The sequence below is a fragment of the Chiloscyllium punctatum genome, chromosome 36 (assembly GCF_047496795.1).
Source record: "Chiloscyllium punctatum isolate Juve2018m chromosome 36, sChiPun1.3, whole genome shotgun sequence".
NCBI lineage: Eukaryota > Metazoa > Chordata > Chondrichthyes > Orectolobiformes > Hemiscylliidae > Chiloscyllium > Chiloscyllium punctatum.
The window spans coordinates 45,153,321-45,175,391 of NC_092774.1; the positions used below are offsets into that span (position 1 = coordinate 45,153,321).

Consider the following 22,071-nt stretch of genomic DNA (forward strand, 5'->3'; position numbering starts at 1 on the left):
CTGAGTGCTCCAGTTTCCTCCCACAGCCCAAAAATATCCAAGTTAGGTGAATTAGTCATGCTAAATTGTCCATAGTGTTCAGGGATGAGCAAGCCAGGTGCATTATTCAGGGGAAAAACGTGGGAGAATGGGTCTGGGAGGGATAGTCTTCAGAGGGTCAATGTGGACTTGTTGGGCCAACTGGCCTGATCCATATTGTAGGGATTCTATGAAAGACCAAGATGAGAGAACAACAACAACCAGTGCAGACCATTCAAACACATGGATCCACACATCCGGGACATATAAACTAATGTTTTTAACCAGATGCAAAAGCAGGACCCATTCCTTTACAAATTGGGCATCCAAAGATTAGGAGAATGAGGATTAAAAGAGTGCCAAAACCTGAGAAGTAGCCCCTCAAGGGCTAGTCAGAGGGGCTGCAACCTCTCACAGTGAATATACGCACGGCCCAGGGATTCCTAAACTGCAAACATCAAACGCAACTTGCATTCACCCACTGGGTGAAGACACTCAAAATCCTGTTGTCTCAAATATTCAGAAAATGCAAGTAATAAGTCAGCATTCAAAGTGTTGAACTTTGAATGTGTGGCAACATTTTGGGTCAACCATGGGTAGGTCAAGAAATAGAAAAAAGATAACTGACAGAGAGAATAGGATGTTAGCAACTAGAGTGACATCAGGGATAATCAGAGTAAAAAAAAAGCTAAAGACACTCCTCACAATACATTCACAACAAATTAGATGATTGATCTGATCTCTTTTTCCAAGAGAGGAAAATATGACTGTACACAATACTCAGGATATGATCTCACTAACGTCTTGCATAGCTGCATCAAAACTTCATTGATATCCCACTCCCTTCTAGTAAGCATCAATTTGCCTCCCTAATCAGTGTACTTCCATACTAACATCTTGTCATTCATGCAGCAGGACGCCCACACCCCTCCGTTCCGCAAAGTTCTGCAATCTTTCTCCATTTCAATCAGAGTTTGCTCTTCTATTCTTTCCGTCAAAGTTGACATCTTCTCATATCATACCCTATCTGTCGATTTTTCACTCACTTACATGCTCTATTTATACTCATTCACAGATTTGTTAAACAATATAAGTTCCTCTTTTATTTGGTGTCATCAGCAAATTTGGCTACCATATGTATTCACGTCATTTGACATGGATTGTAAATATTTGAGTTTCCCACACAGATACCCTATAGCACTCCACAGAATTGTGATAGCCTGGTCAGTTACAGCATGCCAACCCATTTGTCACTACTCAGAGTCATACAGTACAGAAATAGCCCATTGAGACTGCTCCAGCAAAGCTGCTCTAATCTATACTTGTACATCACACTCTCTGCTAGACAATTCTCTACTTGTGCTAAACATGTCATAGAAGCAGAATATAGGAATAACGTGTCGACCATTTGGCCCTTCGAGCCTGCTCTTTCGTTCATGGCTGATCATTCAATTCAGTAGCATGTTCATGCTTTCTCCCCATATCCTTCCATCCCTTTAGCCCCAAGTGCTAAATCTAATTCCTTCTTGAAAACGTTCAGTGTTTTGGCCTCCACCGCTTTCTGTGGGAGCGAATTCCACAGGCTTGCTACTCTCTGGGAGAAGAAACTTGTCCTCATCTCAATCCTAAATGGTTTACCCTGCTTCCTTCCACTGTGACATTCTGGTACTGGACTTCCCCATAACTGGGAAAGTCCTTCTTATCTCTACTTTGTCCAGTCTTGTTAGGATTTTATAGGTTTCTATGAGATTATCGCCCTCATTCTTCTAAACTGCCATGAATATAGTCATAACTGATCCAGTTTTTCCCCACAAACAGTTACACCATTGCAGAATTCAGTCATGTGAGATTTTCTCTTTTGATGTGACGCCTTATTTGAATGTAGTTTCCCTCTATCTTCTTGATCAGTATCAAATAACATCAAAGTCACATTCAATCTTCTAAATTCCTACAATCCTTGTAATGAGATGATGCATTTAGGCAGAGGAATAGGAAGAGACAATGTACTCTCAACGTCATAGTTTAAAAGCTTTACGTCGCCAGATTAACTCGAGGGTTTGAATGCTCAGATCTCTGAAACTAACAGAGAGAAGAAAGTGAGGACTGCAGATGGTGGAGACCAGAGTCAAAAAATTTCACATCTAACAGACATTAGTGTACAAGATGTATTTTAAATGACAATTGACAATGATCATAGCATTCAAAAACAGAAATTGCTGGAAAAACACAGCAGGTTTGGCAGTATGTGTGGAGTGAAAGCAGAGTTAACCTGGAGGTCCAGAGACACTTCTTCAGTTCCATGTTTTTCCAAATTGCTTAGGCCACTGTTGGAATATTGCGTGCAATTCTGGTCTCCTTCCTATCGGAAAGATGTTGTGAAACTTCAAAGGGTTCAGAAAAGATTTACAAGGGTGTTGCCAGGGTTGGAGGATTTGAGCTACAGGGAGAGGCTGAACAGGCTGGGGCTGTTTTCCCTGGAGCATCACTGACGGGTGACCTTATAGAGGTTTACAAAACTATGAGGAGCATGGATAGGATAAATAGACAAAGTATTTTCCCTGGAGTCGGGGAGGCCAGAACTACAGGGTATAGGTTTAGGGTGAGAGGGGAAAGATATAAAAGGGACCTAAGGGGCAACTTTTTCACGCAGAGTGTGGTACGTGTATGGAATGAGCTGCCAGAGGAAGTGGTGGACGCTGGTACAATTGCAACATTTAAGAGGCATCTGAATGGGTATATGAATAGGAAGGGTTTGGAGGGATATGGGCCGGGTGCTGGCAGGTAAGACTAGATTGGGTTGGGATATCTGGTCGGCATGGACGGGTTGGACCGAAAGGTCTGTTTCCATGCTGTATATCTCTATGACTCTATAACTTATGTTTTTGTTTCTGACTTCCAGCATCTGCAGTTCTTTGGGGCTTTCTCTTACGTGATCATCTGGTTGCATTAACCAGGTTTTAATTATATATTTATTAAGCGAATTCAAATCTCACTATCTGCCATGACGCGATTCAAACCTATTAGGAAGACTCGGAGCTGCTGGCCCTGTGACCTTACCACTATTCCATCGCCTCTTCCAACTCGACTGCCCGGGGTTTGTCTGTCGCATCTGGCAGCATCTGCAGAGAGGGAAACAAAGACTTAACATTTTAAGATCAAGAAGTCCTTTCTGCAAATCTGGAAGGAACGCTGCAGGGATTAGACAATAAACAATAGATGCAGGAGTAGGCCATTCTGCCCTTCGAGCCTGCACCGCCATTCAATATGATCATGGCTGATCATTCCTAATCAGTATCCTGTTCCAGCCTTATCTCCATACCCCTTGACTCCACTATCTTTAAGAGCTCTATCCAATTCTTTCTTAAATGAATCCAGAGACTGGGCCTCCACTGCCCTCTGGGGCAGAGCATTCCACACAGCCACCACTCTCTGGGTGAAGTAGTTTCTCCTCATCTCTGTCCGAAATGGTCTACCCCGTATTTTTAAGTTGTGTCCTCTGGTTCGGCATTCCCCCATCAACGGAAATATGTTCCCTCCTGCCAGAGTGTCCAGTCCTTTCATAATCCTATACGTTTCAATCAGATCCCCTCTCAGTCTTCTAAACTCAAGGGTATACAAGCCCAGTCGCTTCAGTCTTTCCGTGTAAGGCAATCCTGCCATTCCAGGAATTGACCTCGTATTCTCAGATGTCGAGGTGCTGGTGTTGCACTAGGGTGGACAAAGTTAAAAATCTAGGCGAAAGTGAGTACTCCAGATGCAGGAGATTAGAGTCCTGGAGGGGAAGGTAGCTGAGAGTGCAATAGGTGGATGGAGGTGGGGGTAAAGATGATATGTCGGAGGGGAGAGTGGAGCGGATAGGTGGGAAGGAAGATGGACAGATGGGACAGGTCATGAGGATGGTGCTGAACTGGAAGTTTGGAACTGAGGTAAGGTGGGGGGAGGGGAAATGAGGAAACTGGTGAAATCCACATTGCTGCCATGGGGTTGGAGGGTCCCGAGGTGGAAGATGAGGTGTTCTTCCTCCAGGTGTCGAGTGGTAAGGGAGTGGCGATGGATGAGGGCCAGGACCTGCACATCCTCGGCAGAGTGGGAGGGGGAGTTGAAGTGTTCGGCCATGGGGCAGTGCGGTTGGTTGGTGGGGGGTCTCCCGGAGATGTACTCTGAATCGCTCTGCGTATAGGCACCCTGTCTCCCCAATATAGAGAAGATGCACCGAGAGCAACGGATACAATAAATGACGTGTGTAAGTGCAGGTGAACCTTTGATGGATGTGGAAGGCTCCTTTGGGCCTTGGACAGAGGTGAGGAGTAGGGGTGGTGTAGGTGCAGGTTTTGCAATACCTGCAGTGGTGGGGGAAGGTGCCGGGAGGGGTGGGTGGGTTGTTAGGGGGCATAGACTTGATGAGGTAGTCGCAGAGGGAATGGTCTTTAAGGAAAGCATATGGGGTGGGGAGTGAAATATACCTCTGATGGTGGGGTCCATTTGTAGGTGGCAGCAATGACAGAGGGCGATGCGATGTATCCGGAGGTTGGTAGGATGGAAGATAAGGACCAGGGGGGTTCTGTTGCGGTTGGAGGGGTGGGGTTTAATGGCAGAGGTGTAGGATGTGGATGAGATGCGCTGGAGGGCATTATCAACCACATGAGAGGGGAAATTGCGGTCTTTGAAAGAGGAGACCATCTGGTGTATTCTGTGGTCGAACTGGTCCTCCTTCGCCATATGTGCTCCCAGGAGGACCAGTTCCACCACAGAACCCCCCCCCCCCACCGGTCCTCACCTTCCATCCCACCAACCTCCTGATATATCGCATCATCCTCTGCCATTTCCGCCACCTACAAAGGGACCCCCAACATCACAGATATATTTCCTTCCCCACTCCTATCTGCTCTCCTTAAAGACTGTTCCCTCCGTGACTCCCTCATCAGGTCCATGCTCACCACCATCCCAACCTCCCCTCCTGGCACCTTACCCCCGCCCACTGCAGGTAATGCAAAAACCTGCTCCTACACCTTCCCCTCACCGCCATCCAAGGAGCCGTCCACATCCGTCAAAGTTTCACCTGCACTTACACACGTCATTTACTGTATCCGTTTTTCCCAATGTGGTTCCCCTCTACTTTGGGGAGACAGGACGCCTACTCGCAGAACGCTTCAGAGAACATCTCTGGGACACCCGCACCAACCAACCCCTCCGCCCCGTGGCTGAACACTTCAACTCCCCCTCCCACTCTGCCGAGGACATGCAGGTCCTGGGCCTCCTCCATTGCCACTCCCTTACCACCTGGCGCCTGGATGAAGAACGCCTCATCTTCCGCCTCGGGACACTCCAACCCAGGGCATCAGTGTGGATTTCACCAATTTCCTCAACTCCCCTCCCCCCACCTTACCCCAGTTCCAACCTTCCAGCTCAGCAAAGTTAAAAATCTCACAACACCAGGTTTATCTGCAAGCACTAGCTTTTGGAACGCTGCTCCTTCGTCAGATGACTCGTGGGGCAGGATCGTAAGACACAGAATTTCTCAGGTGACACCTGAGACAGGTGTAGAACTTTTTTTGGGGGGCGGGTGGGGCAAGAACAATGCCAGAAGTTGCTGGAAAGGCTGAGCCGGTCTGGCAGCGCCTCTGTACAGAAAGGTCGGAGTTAACCTTTCGGGTCCTCGGGATTGCACTGCAAACAGTGGGCAGGCTGCCCCCTTCATTTTACACACTTACACTGGTTTCAAAACCGACTTAGAAATCTCACAACACCAGGTTATAGTCCAACAGGTTTATCTGTTTCGCAGTGCCGCTCCTTCGTCAGGTAGTTAGTGGGGCTGGATCGTAAGGAACAGGATATCTCAGGTGACACCTGAGGCAGGTGTAGAACTTTGTTGGGGGGGGTAAACAAGAACAATGCCAGATGTTGCTGGAAAGGCCGGACGGATCTGGCAGCGCCTCTGTGGAGAGAAATCAGAGTTCAGGGTCCGGTGACCCCTTCCTCACCCGAAAGGTTGACTCCGATTTCTCTCTACGCCGAGGTGCTGCCAGACGCACTCAGCCTTTCCAGCAATTTCTGTTCTCGGTTCTTTTGGGGAACTTTTTGAGACCAGATTGGATAAGGGGCACATGGCAAGACAAGGTGGGGGGGGGGGGGGGGGGGAGAAAATGGTCATTTCAAGGAAAAGTTGTCCCCATTAGCTAATGGTACAAGGACTTGAGGTGGGGGGGGGGGGGAGGGACTGCTGTGCTTTTCCAGCACCACTCTAATCTGGAATCTGGTTTCCAGCATCTGCAGCCCTTGTTTTTACCACAGAGAAGAACATGTCTTCTCTACCCCTGCCCTTCCTCCCCCTCCCCCCTCAAAATGGCCGCCAGTGGTCTTATCCTCACCTTTCAGGATAGACTCAAAATGGCCGCCGGGGTCTTCCTCCACTTTAACAATTGCCTCCTAAAATGGCCGTCAGTGGTCTGTCAGGATAGTGTCAAAATGGCTAGCAGTGGTCTTCCCTCACCTGAAACAACTGCCTCCCAAAATGGCCGCCAGTGGTCTTATCCTCACCTTTCAGGATAGTCTCAAAATGGCCGTCGAGGGTCTCTCTCTCTCCACATTTCAGGACTGTCTCAAAATGGTCGCCGGCGATCACCGAAACGCCAGGCAACCTCTCTCAAAATGGCGGCGGCGGCGGCGACCGGTTGCCTAGGCAACCCGACGTCACGAAGGCGGAGCTCCACCCTCTACCGACCTCCCCCCCCACACACACACACAGGATGGTGGTGGGCGAGCTCGGCTCTTCCTCCCACCCGAGGCTAAAAAGACGGGACCTGTCGGCTCGCGTCTTCTTGGGTCTCAGGCCTACATTCAGCCTTCCCAAGTCGGCCGCGGTCTTCAGCCTCTCTCCCCTCCCATTTCCCCCTTCCCCGCGGTCTCGAGTCCCGGCAGCCCCACCTCCTCCTCCTCTCCCTCCTCCTCTCCAGTTCTTCGGCCCTCTCGCAGAGTGAGCATGCTCAGACCACGCAACGACACCGCACCCACGTCCCCAAGTGTCACTCGACTTTCTGACCCGCGGGGTCTTCTGGGTATATCGTCCGCCATTAGCACTTTAACAAATTCCAGCCTCTGAATAGACATCCGGATGCAGCAACCGGACACAAAATAGGAGTTTACATCGCAACGAAAACGACAGCGTCACACCCTCGATCTAATTCGTGTGCGATTATATGCACAGATGATCACAGATGTACCATTTTATTCCTGAAGAAAAATGGCGGCTCATCACTCAAAGAACGACCTATAATTGGGGTTTACAAAATTAATGACTATACATACAGGATAGGAATTCAAACAGATAATTCTAATTTCTAATAAATATTTGTTCCCCAAAGCTGTAAATCCTGTCCCCATACACTGTCAATTTCCCTTGTACCTACTGTACTTTCTCCAGTCCCAGCATCCTCCCTCTTTTTTTTGTATAATCTGGCTGTTTTCAATTCTCCAGTACCATATGCAAAGTGCAAATAAAGCCAACGTTCAAGCCCGTGTGTCCTTGGAGAAGGAGCATGTGGTGTCCACCAACACCCTCGAGATTTTCAGGGAAAGGTGGGCACCACAGGGAGTGGAGTGCATTATTTCCCCCTCCAACTCGATTTTGATTTAATCTCTGCCCTCCACTCCCCCTTCACCTTTTTGTTCACGCAGCATTTCCCTGTGCTGAGAAGGGCACTGCTTGTCACTGGGCGTTTCTTTCCTTCCTGGTGGTGGAAATTGAATAAAGCTTGGTACACCTGTTGTCTTTCACTGTGTCTCACACCTACACACACACACACACACACAACATGGCTGCTGGGGAAAAATAAGCACTACCGCAGTTAGGCGGTAGGTGTGGGAGTTTTAAATTAAAAAAAATCAGGAGACTTATAGTCTCCTTAAAAAAAAATTAGCAGAAGATGTCGAGTCACCTCAGTTTGGAGCACTGACTCTGTGCTGGCTGGAGAAAAAATAAATAAATAAAGCCAATATTCAACTGCTCTCTCACCTGCTTATTGGGATCCTAAAGTCCTGTTAATTCTGTTCTCTAACCAAAATGACTACACAGATAGCTATTAACCTTGAATAAAGACAGTGGGGCTATTAAACTGGGCTTTTTTCTTAAGCAATGATTCCAAAGATCGAAGTGAAAGTCCTGGAGTTTCTTACTCCAAGATTACAACCTATGTCAAGTGTTTCTGAAGCTATCACCTGCTGATACAAAATTAAGCTCCTTCAGTACAGTATTCCCTGGATTCTGGTACTATTCAGTCTTATGCTGACTGGCGTGTGGGTGTGTGTGTGTGTGTCTCTCTCTCTCTCTCTCTTCCTCTGCTCAGATCTCCACATTCAGATACCTCTCTCTCTTTCAAAGATGCTGACTTTGACTTGGTTACTGCCTCCATTTCCCCATCTCTCACAATTCTAAATATTGTTTTTTAGAATGATAAAAACAAAAATAAATAATTTGATGCATCATGCCTGTGATGGCTTTCTAGTAGCTCCATCCAATTATTCCCACAGTTCTGCTGGCAGTCAAAACAATGCATACCTGGTTGAGGGATGCAGGCGATTTATGGAAAAGGTAGACTATTCAGCTATTTTTCACACACTGACCTCCCTGGAAAGATTGAGCAACTAATATACTAAGTAGATATTAAGTTAAACAATTTAAGTAATTCATTGTTAAAAATCACACAACACCAGGTTATAGTCCAACAGGCTTAATTGGAAGCACTAGCTTTCAGAGCACTGCTCCTTCATCTCCTGGTGTTGTGTGATTTTTAACTTTGTACACCCCAGTCCAACACCAGCATCACCAAATCATAGGTAATTCATAGTGTTATGGACCAGGCCAGACCCTCTCAAAACATTTCAAGAAGGTAGCCCAGACCCTAACTTTCCTAGTTGTTTTAAGCAGGTATAAGGTGGAAACTCCAGGAGTGATGCAACTGGCCCAACCACTCAGTTTTAAAGAAAACAATTTATTTACACATGAACCAAAGATAACCAAATTTAGAATGACATAACTATTTGAAAACCCAATCAACTCCATCGCAACGTAATGATGGTGTTCCAAACACTTAAATATCTCCTTGGCAAATAAAGGTAAAATCAAACACAGGAGAGAGATTGCAGAGAGAGGAAGGATCAGCATGGAGCTGTTTCTTTAGGTCCAGCAGCATTGAAAACCTTGACCAGCAACTGCAAACAAGTCAGCTTGCGAAAACAAACCAAACCTTGAACCAGGAGAACTAGCCACTTCCCTTTCAAAGCTTCTTCAAGCAGATAAACCCAGACATATGGGAACCTATGCCTTTATGACCCTCTTTAAACAAATGACAAAACAACTTTGTTAAAGGAGCAGTATCATAACAATAGTTCCCATTTAAATCAATGTTAATAGATACGACATATCACTTCAGTGAACCATTGCAGCACTCACTCTATGGCAAGGGTATCCTGTCTCAGGTTCAGAAAACAAAACCATGTGTAATATTCCACGTACAGTCTGACCAAAGCCCTGCAGAACCAGAGTAAGGCATTCTTACTTCTGCGCTCAAATCCTCTCAAAATGATAGTTGATATACCATTTGCCATCCATACTGTTTGCGGCACCTGCCTACTTTCATTGACTGATATGAAAGGACACCAAGATTCCTTTGTACATACACTTTTCCCAATCTATCACCAATTAAATAATCCTGTGCCTTTGTTCTTTTCACGCCTAAGTGTATAACTTCACATTTAGTCATGTTGGCGTGCATCTGCCAACTGTTTCCCCATTCACTCAAATTGTCAAAATTACCGTAAAGTCTCCTCGCACCTCCTCACAAGTCACAATTCTGTCTAGTTTTGAGTCTTGAGCAAATCTGAAAATGTTGTATTTGTTTTCGCCATAAGTACCATGAATACTGGGGCCTAAGCAGTGATCCTTGCAGCATCTCCCTAGGCACTGCATGAAACACAGAAAAAGATTGATTTATTCTCTTTCTGTTTCCAACTGGTGAACCAATTCTCAATCCATGCCAATATCTTACCCCTATCTCATGTGCTTTAATTTTGCACCTTCTCTGAAGATCCAAATACACCACATTCACTGGTTCTGCTTATCTATTCTTCTAATTACATTCTCAAAACATTCCAATAGGTTTGTTAGTAAAACAGTGCAGAATCAACTTAAAATCCTAAACTAAATGTAAATTAACAATTTCAGGCCACAAAACCTGCACAGCTTTGGAACAAATTTAAGTTAAAGGAGTCACTTATCAGAGAAAAGCAAAGGCATTGGGGAGGCAATGAGATAATGTTCTGGGGACCTGGGTTCAAATCCTGGCATGGCAGATAGTGAAATCTGAATCAAGAGTCTAATGATGAGCAGGAAAAACCCATCTGCTTCACTAATGCCCTTCAGGGAAGGAAAAGGCCATCCTCATCTGGTCTGGCCTACATGTGAATTCAGATCTGCAACAATGTGGTTGAGCCTTAACTGCCTTCTGGCCAATTAGGCAGAGGCAATAAATGTGGGTCTGGCCAGCGATGCCCTCTTCCTACGAATGAATAGAAAATATCCTGCAAGTTCACAACTACCAATTATCTAGGACATTGAATGAGGAAGAATCTCCACCTTCCTAATGAAAGAGAGATGGTTGCTGTTGCTGGAGCTCAGACATCTCTGCAGGAGTTCCTCAGGATAGTGTCTTGGGTCCAAAGTTCTTCAGTTACTTAATTGTTCCATTGTAAGGTTCAAAGTGGGGACGTTCACAGATGGTTGCACAATGTCCAGGACCACTTTGTGACTAACAATTTATTTCAAGGAATGTGGGCTCAGTGGCTAAGTCAGCATTTGTTGTCCATTCCAAATTGCCCAGAGGGAGTCAATCACAGCCTACAGTCATATATAGATCATACCAGGTAAGGAGGGTACATTTCCTTCCCTAAAGGTTAGTGAACCAGTAGACATCCCCACACCATGGCATTGGCCTACATGGACCTCTTTCGGCACTTAAAGTTACACAAAGGCAGTCACGCTTTCCATGCCAGAGCGTCCAAGAGCCCTGCACTCCTCCAACTGTCACCCTTTCCTACCCCCCACCAACATCATTCCACCATCTGTGGTTGCACTTTCAGCTACCAAGATATCAAGCTTGAGAATTCCCTCACTAAAATCTACCTCAATAAAGCTTTTGGTCAAGTATAAAGCACCTTGGCAAGTTTTACAATATGAAAAGGTCTAAGTTGGTGTTGTTCATGTACATTCTGAGAATCAGGAATATCACATAATCGTTTTAATTCCTCAGACCATAAAAACCACAGTTGCTTTCACACTAGAAACCTAAATCTGCCATTTCATTTTCAGTCAGGAACAGATCCCATTATGACCCCAATCTCTGGCTTGATTATACATTTCTACCATACCCCATTGTTGTTGATGACTTGAAACCCAGTTATGTCTAGGAGCTCTGAAACATGGAGGAGAGCGGCTGGTACACAATTTTTCCCTATCTCAGGATTAGAGCTCTACCGCATGGAAACACACTCTTCAGTCCAACTTGCCCAAGCCTACCAGATATCCAAAATTAATCTAGTTCCATTTGGCCCTTACCCCTCTAAACCCTTCATAGTTATAGACCCATCCAGATGCCTTTTAAATGCTGTTATTGTACCAACCTCCATCACTTCTTGTGGCAGCTCATTCCATACATGCACCACCCTTTGAGTGAAAAATATGCCCCTGACATCCCTTTTAAATCTTTCCCCTCTCAGCTTAAAACTATGCCAACTCATTTTGGACTCCCCTACCCAGGGGAAAAGACCTGGCTATATACCCTACCAATGCTCTTCTTGACTTTATAAACCTCTATAAGGTTACCCATCAGCCTCAGGCACGGCAGGGAAATAGCCCCAGCCTATTCAGCCTGTATGTGTAGCTCAAACCCTCCAACCCTGGCAACATCATTGTAAATCCTTTCTGTGCCCTTTCAAGTTTAACAACACCTTTCATATAGCAAGGATACCAGAACTGAACGCAGTATTCCAAAAGTGGGATAACCAATGTCCTGTACAGCCGCAACATGTCAACCCAATCCTATACTCAATGCCCTGACCAATAACAGCAAGCGTACCAAAATCTTCTTTCCTAACCTGTCTACCTGGGACTCCATCTTCAAGGAAATACGAACCTGCATCCCAAGGTCTCTTTCCTCAGCCACACTCCCCAGGACCGTACCATTATGTGTATAAGTCCTGCCCTGATTTCCCTTACTAAAATGCAACCCTCATACCTATCTAAATTAAACATCATCTGCCAATCCTCAGCCATCCTGATCAAGTTTGTATTGTATTGAGAGATAACCTTCTTCACTGTCCGCTACAGCAGCAACCTTGCTGTCATCTGCAAACTCACTAACCATTCCGCCTATATTCACATCAAAATCATTTACATAAATGACAACATTAACTCATTCTCCAACCTTCTGACGCACCAGCGAGTTCCACTGGGGAGCAGCCAGCTCTGAATGAGATGAATAGCTGCACAAACAGAATCCAACCCCTGCAGTCAATCATATATGAACTCACTGGAGTCTCAGCAGGAGGGAAGAATGAATGAATTCCTTCCCATACAGGGCTCAAGTGTATGGCCTCTTCTCCGAGTGAACTCACTGCTGTTGCAGCAAGGTAAACACCCAAGTGAGTCCTTCCCGCATTCGGAGCGGGTAAATGACTTCTCCACAACGTGACTTTGCTGATCGTTTAGCAGGCTGGATGAATCAGTGAACCTCTTCCCACAATCGCAGCAGGAGAACGGACTCTCTCCAGCATCGGTGCATCGGTATGTCTGCAAGTCATTGCTGCTTTTAAAGCTCTCCTCACCATCAGAACATTGAAAGGCTCTCAGATCTGAGTGAGTACGCTGGTGCCTCAGGAGGTTGGATGAATAAGTGAAACTTTTCCCACACTCAAAGCAGGTGAATGGTTTCTCTCCAGTGTGGACTCGCTGGTGGACAGTGAGGTCAGATGTCGTTTTGAACCCTGTCCCACAGTGAGAGCACCTGAAGGGTCTCTCATCGGTGTGAACACGTTGATGGCATGACAGTTCTCTGGAACTTTTATAGCACTTCCCACAGATGGGGCAGATAAAGGGTCTCTTGTCAGTGTGAACTTGCTGGTGTTTCAACAAGGTCGATGAATCAGAGAATCCTTTCCCACACTCAGAGCAAGTGAAAGGCCTCTCCCCAGTGTGAACCCGCTGGTGGGTCAGGAGGTTGGAAGAATGGCTGAATCCTTTCCCACACTCACAGCAGGTGAAAGGCCTCTCTCCTGTGTGAACTCGCTGGTGCTTCAGCAGGGTGGATGATCGAGTGAATCCCTTCCCACAGTCACAGCAACTGAATGGCATCTCCCCGGTGTGAGTTCTCTGATGTGTCTGTAAGCTGGATAACTGAGTGTATCCTTTCCCACACTCAGAGCAGGTGAACGGTCTCTCACCGGTGTGAATGCGTCGATGAATTTCCAGATCAGATGGGGATCTGAATCCTTTCCCACAGTCCCCACATTTCCACGGTTTCTCCATGGTGCAGTTGTTTGTGTGTCTAAGTTGGATGATCAGTTGAAGCCTCGTCAACACAAAAAACACAGATATGGTTTCTCCCCGCAGTGAACAGTGTGATTTTTTATCTTGGACAGTGTCATTGGTTAAAGCTCATTCTCCAATCAGTTCACTGGAACACTCAGTCTGTGTAATTGATTAATGCTTTTTGCAGTCAATTCACTTGGACACTCTCAATCGGGTGGGTTTGTTGTCTTAGCTTTCTGGTTACACTGACATTTGAAATCTTTTCCCTCAGAAAGAACGAAGAAAAACTTCTTCTTCCACACTCAAAGGCTGATGAATTTCAGGTCCTGGTGAATCTTGGGACTGTCAGATATTGACGTTTGATTTGACATTGCTGTCTGAAAATTCTCTCCTTTTGACATCCTAAAAAGGAAGATTAGAGAAGTCAGCATGAATTCAGGACTGGAATTGCAAACAGACAATTCTACCTTCAATGGAACAATTTCCCCTCAAGCTGTAAATGTCTTTTCAACAGTTTCTCTCTTGTATGTACAGAAATCCAAATAATCTACTTCTTTCCTTCCCAGTTTTCTCTCTCCCTCTCCTCTGATTTCTCCAGCTCCTTTGTGCAAACTAAAAATAAAATCAAAGAGTAAACTATGTTCTCTTCTGAGGCCCAGCCAATTTCTATTTAGTCAGCTGGGGGACCATGCACACTCACCGCTTACGGAACAAGTACTTCAAATGGTAGCTGATGACCTGGCTAAGACTGAGAAGACAGCCCTGCCTCTCTCATTCTTCAGCAGCCACTCAGGATCATGAATGGCTTCCTTACATGACTCTGGATTAGGTAACAAATGCATAATCTGTAGGTGCTGTCCCGTGGGATGGGATGTGCAAAGCAGAAAGGGACAGGTACGTGTTTGGAGCTTGAGGTGCCTCCACTTCGACTCTGCAGATACTCAACAAAGTATCTAAATGTTCTCCGTGCATTCCCAAACCAGCTTTCTCCACTTTAGTCCACCTCAAGCTGGTCACACCCCTGAGTTGGTGGCTGTATTCAGTCTCTTCAGAGATGCTTTGAGGACATCCTCATGTTAACTCCCACAACATAAGTATCAAACTGCGGGGAGAAAAAGTACAGAAGATCCAAGAACTCAAACACCAATAACAGGCAGCGTTGTCTTCAGTGCTGTGAAAACAGTCTATGGCCCAGGCACTCTGGAACCCACCCTGCTTAGACAAAAGAGCAGAGGGGAATTTATCAAGGACAAGGAGACAGTCAAAGCTCACTGCAGAGAACAAACTAAAGAATTCCTCAACCAAGATTCTCTTCTCGGAAGAATACCTCAACACCATTCTACCTAAGTCCAGAGTGAAATTGAAGAACATTTTCGTAGCTCTAAAGCAGATGCAAGTCCAGCCAAACTCCAAACTCCTCATTTTCCCTCCCCCCAACTTATCCCAGATCCAACCTTCCAATTCGCCACCGCTCTTATCCTATCACACTCTCATCTACTTTCCGCCCCAGCCCCTCCCATTTATCTCTCCACCCCCTTGGCCACTAGCCCCATTCTGATGAAGGGCTTTTGCAGAAACGTCGATTCTCCTGCTCTTCGGATGCTGCCTGACCAGCCATGCTTTTCCAGCACCACAAATCTCCAGCATCTGCAGGCCTCACTTTCTTCCAAACTCTAAAATGTGTTGAGGTTACATTCCGGGCACAGCTGTATCATCTTGGAATGCCCATCTAAGAAGAGGAATGATTCCTCAGAATCATCAGAACTGCAGCTATGTTTGTGAATAGACAGATCCAATTGAGGTAACTCTAGAGGTGACTCCCTACTGTTTACCACAGGGAAGGTCATAGCACAGAACCTCTGAATCATCCTCTTCTCATGGCCAAAGAGCTTCTTTCAGAGTCACAGCACATTTTTTCCTTCATCAAGAGACACCACTGAAACTATTTTCACTGCATGGTTAACATTAAAATAATGAGTACACCATTCAGTCCCTCAAGCTTGTTTTGCCATTCAATAAGACTCTTGGCCAATCTAACTGTAATCTCAAATCCACACTCCTGCTTAATCCCAATGACATTTCACCCCCTTCACAACAGTCTATCTCCCACTGCCTTAAAAACATTCGAGAACTCTGCTTCCAACATATGTTTCAGGTTCTAAACACTCACAACCCTCAGAGAAAATAGTCTCATCTCTATTTTAAATGTTCTAGATTCTCCCACAAGAGGAAACATCCTGTCCAAATCTACTCCATAAAAAGCCATCTTCAACCAAGTCAGTTCTTTCTTATGTCTTCTCTGAAATGTCTTCAATGCATTTACATCCTTCCTTAAATGACATGCACAATACTCCAGGATACAGTCTCACAATGCCCTGTAATACTGAAGCATAACCACTCTAATTTTGTATTCATCATTTACACACAGGGTGATGGGTGTCTGGAACGCATTGCCAGCAGAGATAGTAGAGGGAGGCACGGTAGATTCATTTAGGATGCAAATGGACAGAAGCAAGATGGGGAGCAGAGGGATACAGATGCTTAGGAATTGGGTGACAGGTTTAGACAGTAGATTTGAATCGGCTCAGACTTGGAGGGCCTGTTCCTGGGCTGTAAATTTTCTTTGTTCTTTATCTCAGCTGGTCTATTTCCATTTTATACCTACTTTATTCACCTTCTGCGATTCATGCACATGATACCCAGCTCCTTCTGCATCTTACAGTTCAGAGTAAGGAACAGCACCAACAACGTATTTGGCCTTTTACTTGCTGCTAAAACTATTGCTAACCCTGAAAGCCTCCAGCTTAGCTTCCCTCAAAAATGACATCACCATCCTCTACCTTCTCCACAAAAACATAAATTTTCCTCTCTGTTAAGACTGCACCTCACCCTTAGCAAATGGTCCAGGGGTTTGAGACAGTCTGCAGCAGACAGAAAACTCAGTGCACCTTCAAAACAAAACTAGATCACTTCAAGCTCAGACAGTTAGATTCTGTCTCAAATATCTTGTCTGCACATTAATCATAGAATTGCTAATGTGGAAACAAGCCATTTGGTCCATCAAGTCCATACCGACTCTCCAAAGAGCAACCCATTCAGACCCACCCTCCTCCAGTATCCCCATAACACTGCACTTCCCATGGCTAATCCACCTCACCTCCACGTACCTGGACACTATGAACAATTTGACATGGCCAATCCACCTAACCTGCACATCTTTCAACTCAGAGGAAACTCACGCAGACACAGGGAGAATATGCAAACTCCACATGAACCTGAGGGTGGAATTGAACCCAGGTCTCCGGCGCTGTGAAGCAGCATCTGCCTTGATTCCATAACATTTGAAAACTTTACATCATAAACATTCAACAATCTCAGTTTGAAATGCTGAACTGACCTAATCGCAAAATAATTTCATATTTCCATTTTAATGGCTGTAAGGTAGTTGCTGATTTTAAAGAAATTATTATTTTTCTTTCATAAAGCTGGAGAGGGTTCAGAAGAGATTTACTAAGATGTTACCAGGAATGGAGGGTTTTCGTTATAGGAGAGGCTGGATAAGCTGGGACATTTTTCACTGGAGGGTAGGAGATTGAGACCTTATAGAGGTTTATAAAATAACAAGGGGCATTGATAACATGAACAGGTGTCTTTTCCCTATGTTGGGGGATTTCAAGATTAGTGGGTATACTTTTAAGGGAAGAGGAGAAAGATCTAAACAAGACAGGAGGGATTTTTTTTACACAGGGAGTGGTTTGTGTGTGGAATGCACTTCCAGAGGAAGTAGTGGATGCAGCTGCAGTTACAATGTTCAAAAGACATTTAGAGAAGTACATGAACAGGAAATGTTCTGATGGATATGGGCCAAATGCAGGCAGGTAGGATGATCTAGTTTGGGATTATGGTTAGCACAGATGGTTGGACAGAAGGATCTGTTTCCATGCTGTATGATTGTATGACTTGTGGACATTGTACTACCCTTGAACTCAGAGGCTTGCTCGGACCTTTCAAAGGCTGGCTAAGAGTCCACCAATACATTCCTGGGATCAAATGTTGTTATCACTCATTCCAGGATCTGAAATTTGCTACCTGTTTGGCCACAGACTCGTGCAGGATGCCACTGATGATCAATTTTACTTATTCTTTGTTGAGATGAGGATATCACCAAGAAGGGAAGCACATGAACTAAGTGACTTGCTTAGGTCATTTCAGAGGGCACTCATGAATCCACAACATTGCTGTGGACTAGGAGTCATGTGTAGGTCAGATTGGATAAGGTCAGCAGATTTACTATCCTGAAGAACATTAAAGAAGCAGGTGGGTTCTTATGGCAATCGATCATTGTTTTATAGTCACCCTCACTGAGAACTGGCTTCTTCAAAGGTCAAAACTTTAATGAAGCAAACTTAAATTCCATGCTTAGACGGTACATGCTGCTGCTACTGAGCACCAGTGGTGCAGGGAGTGCATGTTTGTGGATGGTGATGCCAATCAAGTGGGCTGTTTTGTCCTCAATGGCATCCAGCTTTTCTCATGGTCTGTTGGAACAGCATTCATCCAGAGGAGTGGAGAGTATTCCATCACACTCCATACTCATCCTCAAGTGAGTAGTTCACCTGGATTTCCCCATCCCCTCATCTCTACCCTATATCCCAGCATGTCACAGAGTCATAGTCATAAAGTCCTACAGCACAGACAGGCCCCTTGGCCCAAACTAGTCCAGGCCGACCAAAATGTCTGTCCACGCTAACCCCATTTCCCTGCACTTGGCCCATATCCTTCGGAACCTTTCCTATCCATGTATTTCTCCAAATGTCTTTTAAATGTTGTTAATGTATCACCTCAACCACTTCCGCTGGCAGCTCATTCCATATGCATACCACCCTTTGTGTAAAAAAGATTCCCCTCAGGGTCCCTTTTATTCTTCCCCCCGAACCTTAAACCGATGCCCTCTAGTCTCGATTCTCCAACCTGAGGAAAAAGACTGACTGCATTCACCCTATCTATACCTCTCATTATCTTATATGCTTCTATAAGATTCCCCCCACAATTCCCTATGACCTAAAGGAAAAAGTACTAACTTGTCCAATCTCTCCCAAAACTTCAGAGCCTTGCATCCAGACAACATCCTTGTAAATTTCTTTGTACTCTTTCCAGTTTAACATTCTTCCGATAGCAAAGTGACCAAACTGAACACAATGCTCCAAGTGCAGCCTCACCAACACCCTGTACAACTGCAACATAATTTCCCAACATTCATACTTATTGCCCTGACTGATGAAGATCAGTGTGCCAAAAGCCTTCTTCAACTGCCTTGTCTATCTTTGACTCCACTTTCAGAGAACTGTGCACCTGAACTCCACATTCCCTCTGTTTCACTAACTCCTTAAGGCCCTCCCATTCACCATGAAACCCCTGCCTCGAATTGACTTTCCCAAATGCAAGAATCAAAGACTTCACTTATCTATGTTAAACTCCATTTGCCATTTCTCAGCTGATCAAAGTCCTGCTGCAATTTCTGATAACCTTCCTCACTGTGCACAATACTGCCTATTTTAGTGTCATCAGCAAACCTACTAATCATGCCTTTTATGTTCTCATCCATGTCCTTCCATTTTTAATTAACAATCCAATTCCCAGTTTAAATTTCATATGATTCACTTGTGGGAATGTCAGCAGCTAGCCAGTAATTAGCCAGAGCGCTTCAGAGAACATCTCTGGGACTCCAGCACCAACCAACCCCACTCGCCCCATGACCAAACTCAACTCCCACCACCCCACCACTCCGCCGATGTCATGCAGCTCCTCCATCGCCACACCCTTACTAATCAACACCAGGAGGAAGAACGCCTCATCTTCTGCCTCGGGACCCTCCAACCACACAGCATCACGGACGGCACGGTGGCACAATGGTTAGCACTGCTGCCTCACAGCGCCAGAGACCCGGGTTCAATTCCCGCCTCAGGTGACTGACTGTGAGGAGTTTGCACATTCTCCCAGTGTCTGCGTGGGTTTCCTCCGGGTGCTCCGGTTTCCGCCCACAGTCCAAAAATGTGAAGGTTAGGTGAATTGGCCATGCTAAATTGCCCATAGTGTTAGGTGCAGGGTAAATGTAGAGGAATGGGTCTGGGTGGGCGCGCTTCGGCGGGTCGGTGTGGACTTGTTGGACCGAAGGGCCTGTTTCCACGCTGTAAGTAATCTAATCACTGTGGACTTCACCAGTTTCCTCATTTTCCCTCCCCCCCACCTTATCCCAGTTCCAACCTTCCACTCGGCACCAAACTCATGACCTGTCCATCTTATCCGCTCTACCCTCCTCTCCAACCTGTCGCCATTACTCCCCCCACCTCCACCTACTTATCGCACTCTCAGTTACCTTTCCCCCCAGCCCCAGTCCCCTCGGCCCACAAGCATCATTCCTGATGAAGGGCTCTTGCCAGAAACGTCAATTCTCTTGCTCTTGTAACCTCCTCCACATTAAATACTAAAGGAGAAATATTGGTTTCGTATCCTTCCAATCTCCTGTGGTTCTATACATAGGTCGCCTTACTGATCTTTAAGGGGCCCTATTCTCTCCCTAGTTAATATTTTGCTCGACTCTGATCTGCAATCCTTGCTTTCTCCTAGCCAGCAATTATTGCCCATCCCTAATTGTCCCTTAAGAAAGGGCACAATGTCCTGAGGTAGGGAATTGTGACCAGGACTTTGACCAAGACACGCTAAAGGAACAGCGATACATTTCCAAGTCAATATGGTGCCTGCTGACCCTTCTCCTTCCAGAAGGAATTGGCTGTTGTAAGTAATATATTTACAAGTTTATGAGACCAAAAGGGGGACTTGTAAATATATGACTTACAAAAAAAACTGAAGGTTGGCTGCAACTGTGAATCTCTGCAGCAGTCAGAAGCTTGTGAAGACGCTGTTTAATACACGCAGGAGGTAGTCACGTGACATTCTGTGTCACGCTCGGAAGAATGCGAGGCGGTCACGTGACTTTCTGTTTCGCGCCCGGAAGAGTGCGGGGCGGTCACGTGACTTTCTGTTTCGCGCCCGGAAGAGTGCGGGGCGGTCACGTGACTTTCTGTTTCGCGCCCGGAAGAGTGCGGGGCGGTCACGTGACATTTCGTTTCACGCCCAGGAAGTGGGCCAAGGAGGTCACGTGATGATCCGTTTCGCGGGCAAAAGAGGCTCACGTGGGGTCGGACATCCGAGGAGGCGGGGAATGGAGTCAGATTAACAGCCAATGAGAAGATAATTCTACCTCAGTGTGTGCATGACGTTTTTTATTGTATAAAAGACTGGGGCAGGGACAAAACGAGGTCTTACTTTTTGAACTGGCACACGTGGTAGTTGGTCAGGGAAAAAAGGGTGAGACCCAGAGCTCTGAATGCTTTGTCCACTTACTGTTTAAAATAAATCAAGAGTGTGAGACTGAATATCTTCTCCTAGTGCTTCATTTAAAAGAACACGCATAGAAGAGGCTCACACATCGAAGAAAGTAAATTGGTAGATTGAGCCAAAGTCTTACACTGTGGGTTTGGAAGGTACTCTCTAAAAGAGCCCGGGCGAGTTTCTGAGTTACTTCGCTCCTGTTGCAACAAGATTTTCAAGATGAGAGGAAGAACTGCCGGTGATTCAGAGCCAGCTCTTCTCGCAGGACGCGAACCTGACCTCACGACAAGCCTCGAGGCTCATAAGATGGCGGCTGCGAGCGGCCGGTTGCCCAGGCGACCGACCCTCACCGGCGAGGAAGACCCGCAAAATGGCGGACGGTTGCCAGAGCAACCAGCGCAGCGGCCTCGCGCGCGCGCCCGCCCGCGAAATGGTGGCCGGTTGCCCGGGTAACCCACCCACACCCCCCCGGCCCGGGCCCATCCGTCATCAGGGATGACGCGCGCGCAAAATGGCGGCGGCCGCCGCCGAGCCATCCCCCCGCCCCGTGGTGGTCTGCGCCTGAGGAGTCGCGCGGGAGCGGGTGGAAAGGAATGTCTCAGGCCCTCGCCGAGCTGTTTCTGAAGCTTTCCGATCCCCCATTCCCAATCTCACCTTGCGATCCCCGGGCGCCTTCCACTCGCCAACTCCCTGAGACCGTCCGACTTCTCTTCAACGGCGGTAACGGTCACTCACACCGACGGCGCTGACGAGTTCTGCACCTGCGCTCTGGGTGCCCACAGTCATCGATAGGGGACCTTCCGAACCGCTCGGCATTCTGGGTAAACTCGCCGCCATCGACACTTACGTGCAATGGGAGAATGTTTGTCGCAGAATATCTGTGGATGAGAAGGATATTCGACCGGGAGCGCTTAAGCCGCTTTATTAAATTATCACAGTGCAAGAATAAAATAATGTGCCAGAGGTCTGGCAACATCTGTGGGGACAAAAATGGAGTTTGAGGCAAAAATGAGTTCTCCTCGCTTATTTTTTAACAGTTCCATACTGGAATCAAAACATTAAGCCTGTTTCTCTCTCCTGCG

General features: G+C 46.3%; 1 protein-coding gene across 12 annotated transcripts in view; it reads right to left on the reverse strand.

Annotated features, from left to right (window-relative positions):
* Positions 1-21,759, reverse strand: part of LOC140461006 (uncharacterized) — a 42,971-nt gene extending 21,212 nt beyond the window's left edge. For 2 of the 12 annotated variants that reach the window (XR_011954446.1, XR_011954443.1), the window contains exons 1-3: positions 21,644-21,759; positions 12,601-13,999; positions 3,076-3,137 (exon numbers count right to left, since the gene is read on the reverse strand). Coding sequence is in view for 1 of the 12 variants with exons in the window: in XM_072555776.1 (XP_072411877.1) it covers positions 12,608-13,594 (987 nt within the window). In the remaining 11 variants the exon portion in view is untranslated. The other 10 variants (XR_011954447.1, XM_072555777.1, XR_011954448.1 and 7 more) reach the window with 8 other exon arrangements.
* Between the last annotated feature and the right edge of the window lie 312 nt (positions 21,760-22,071).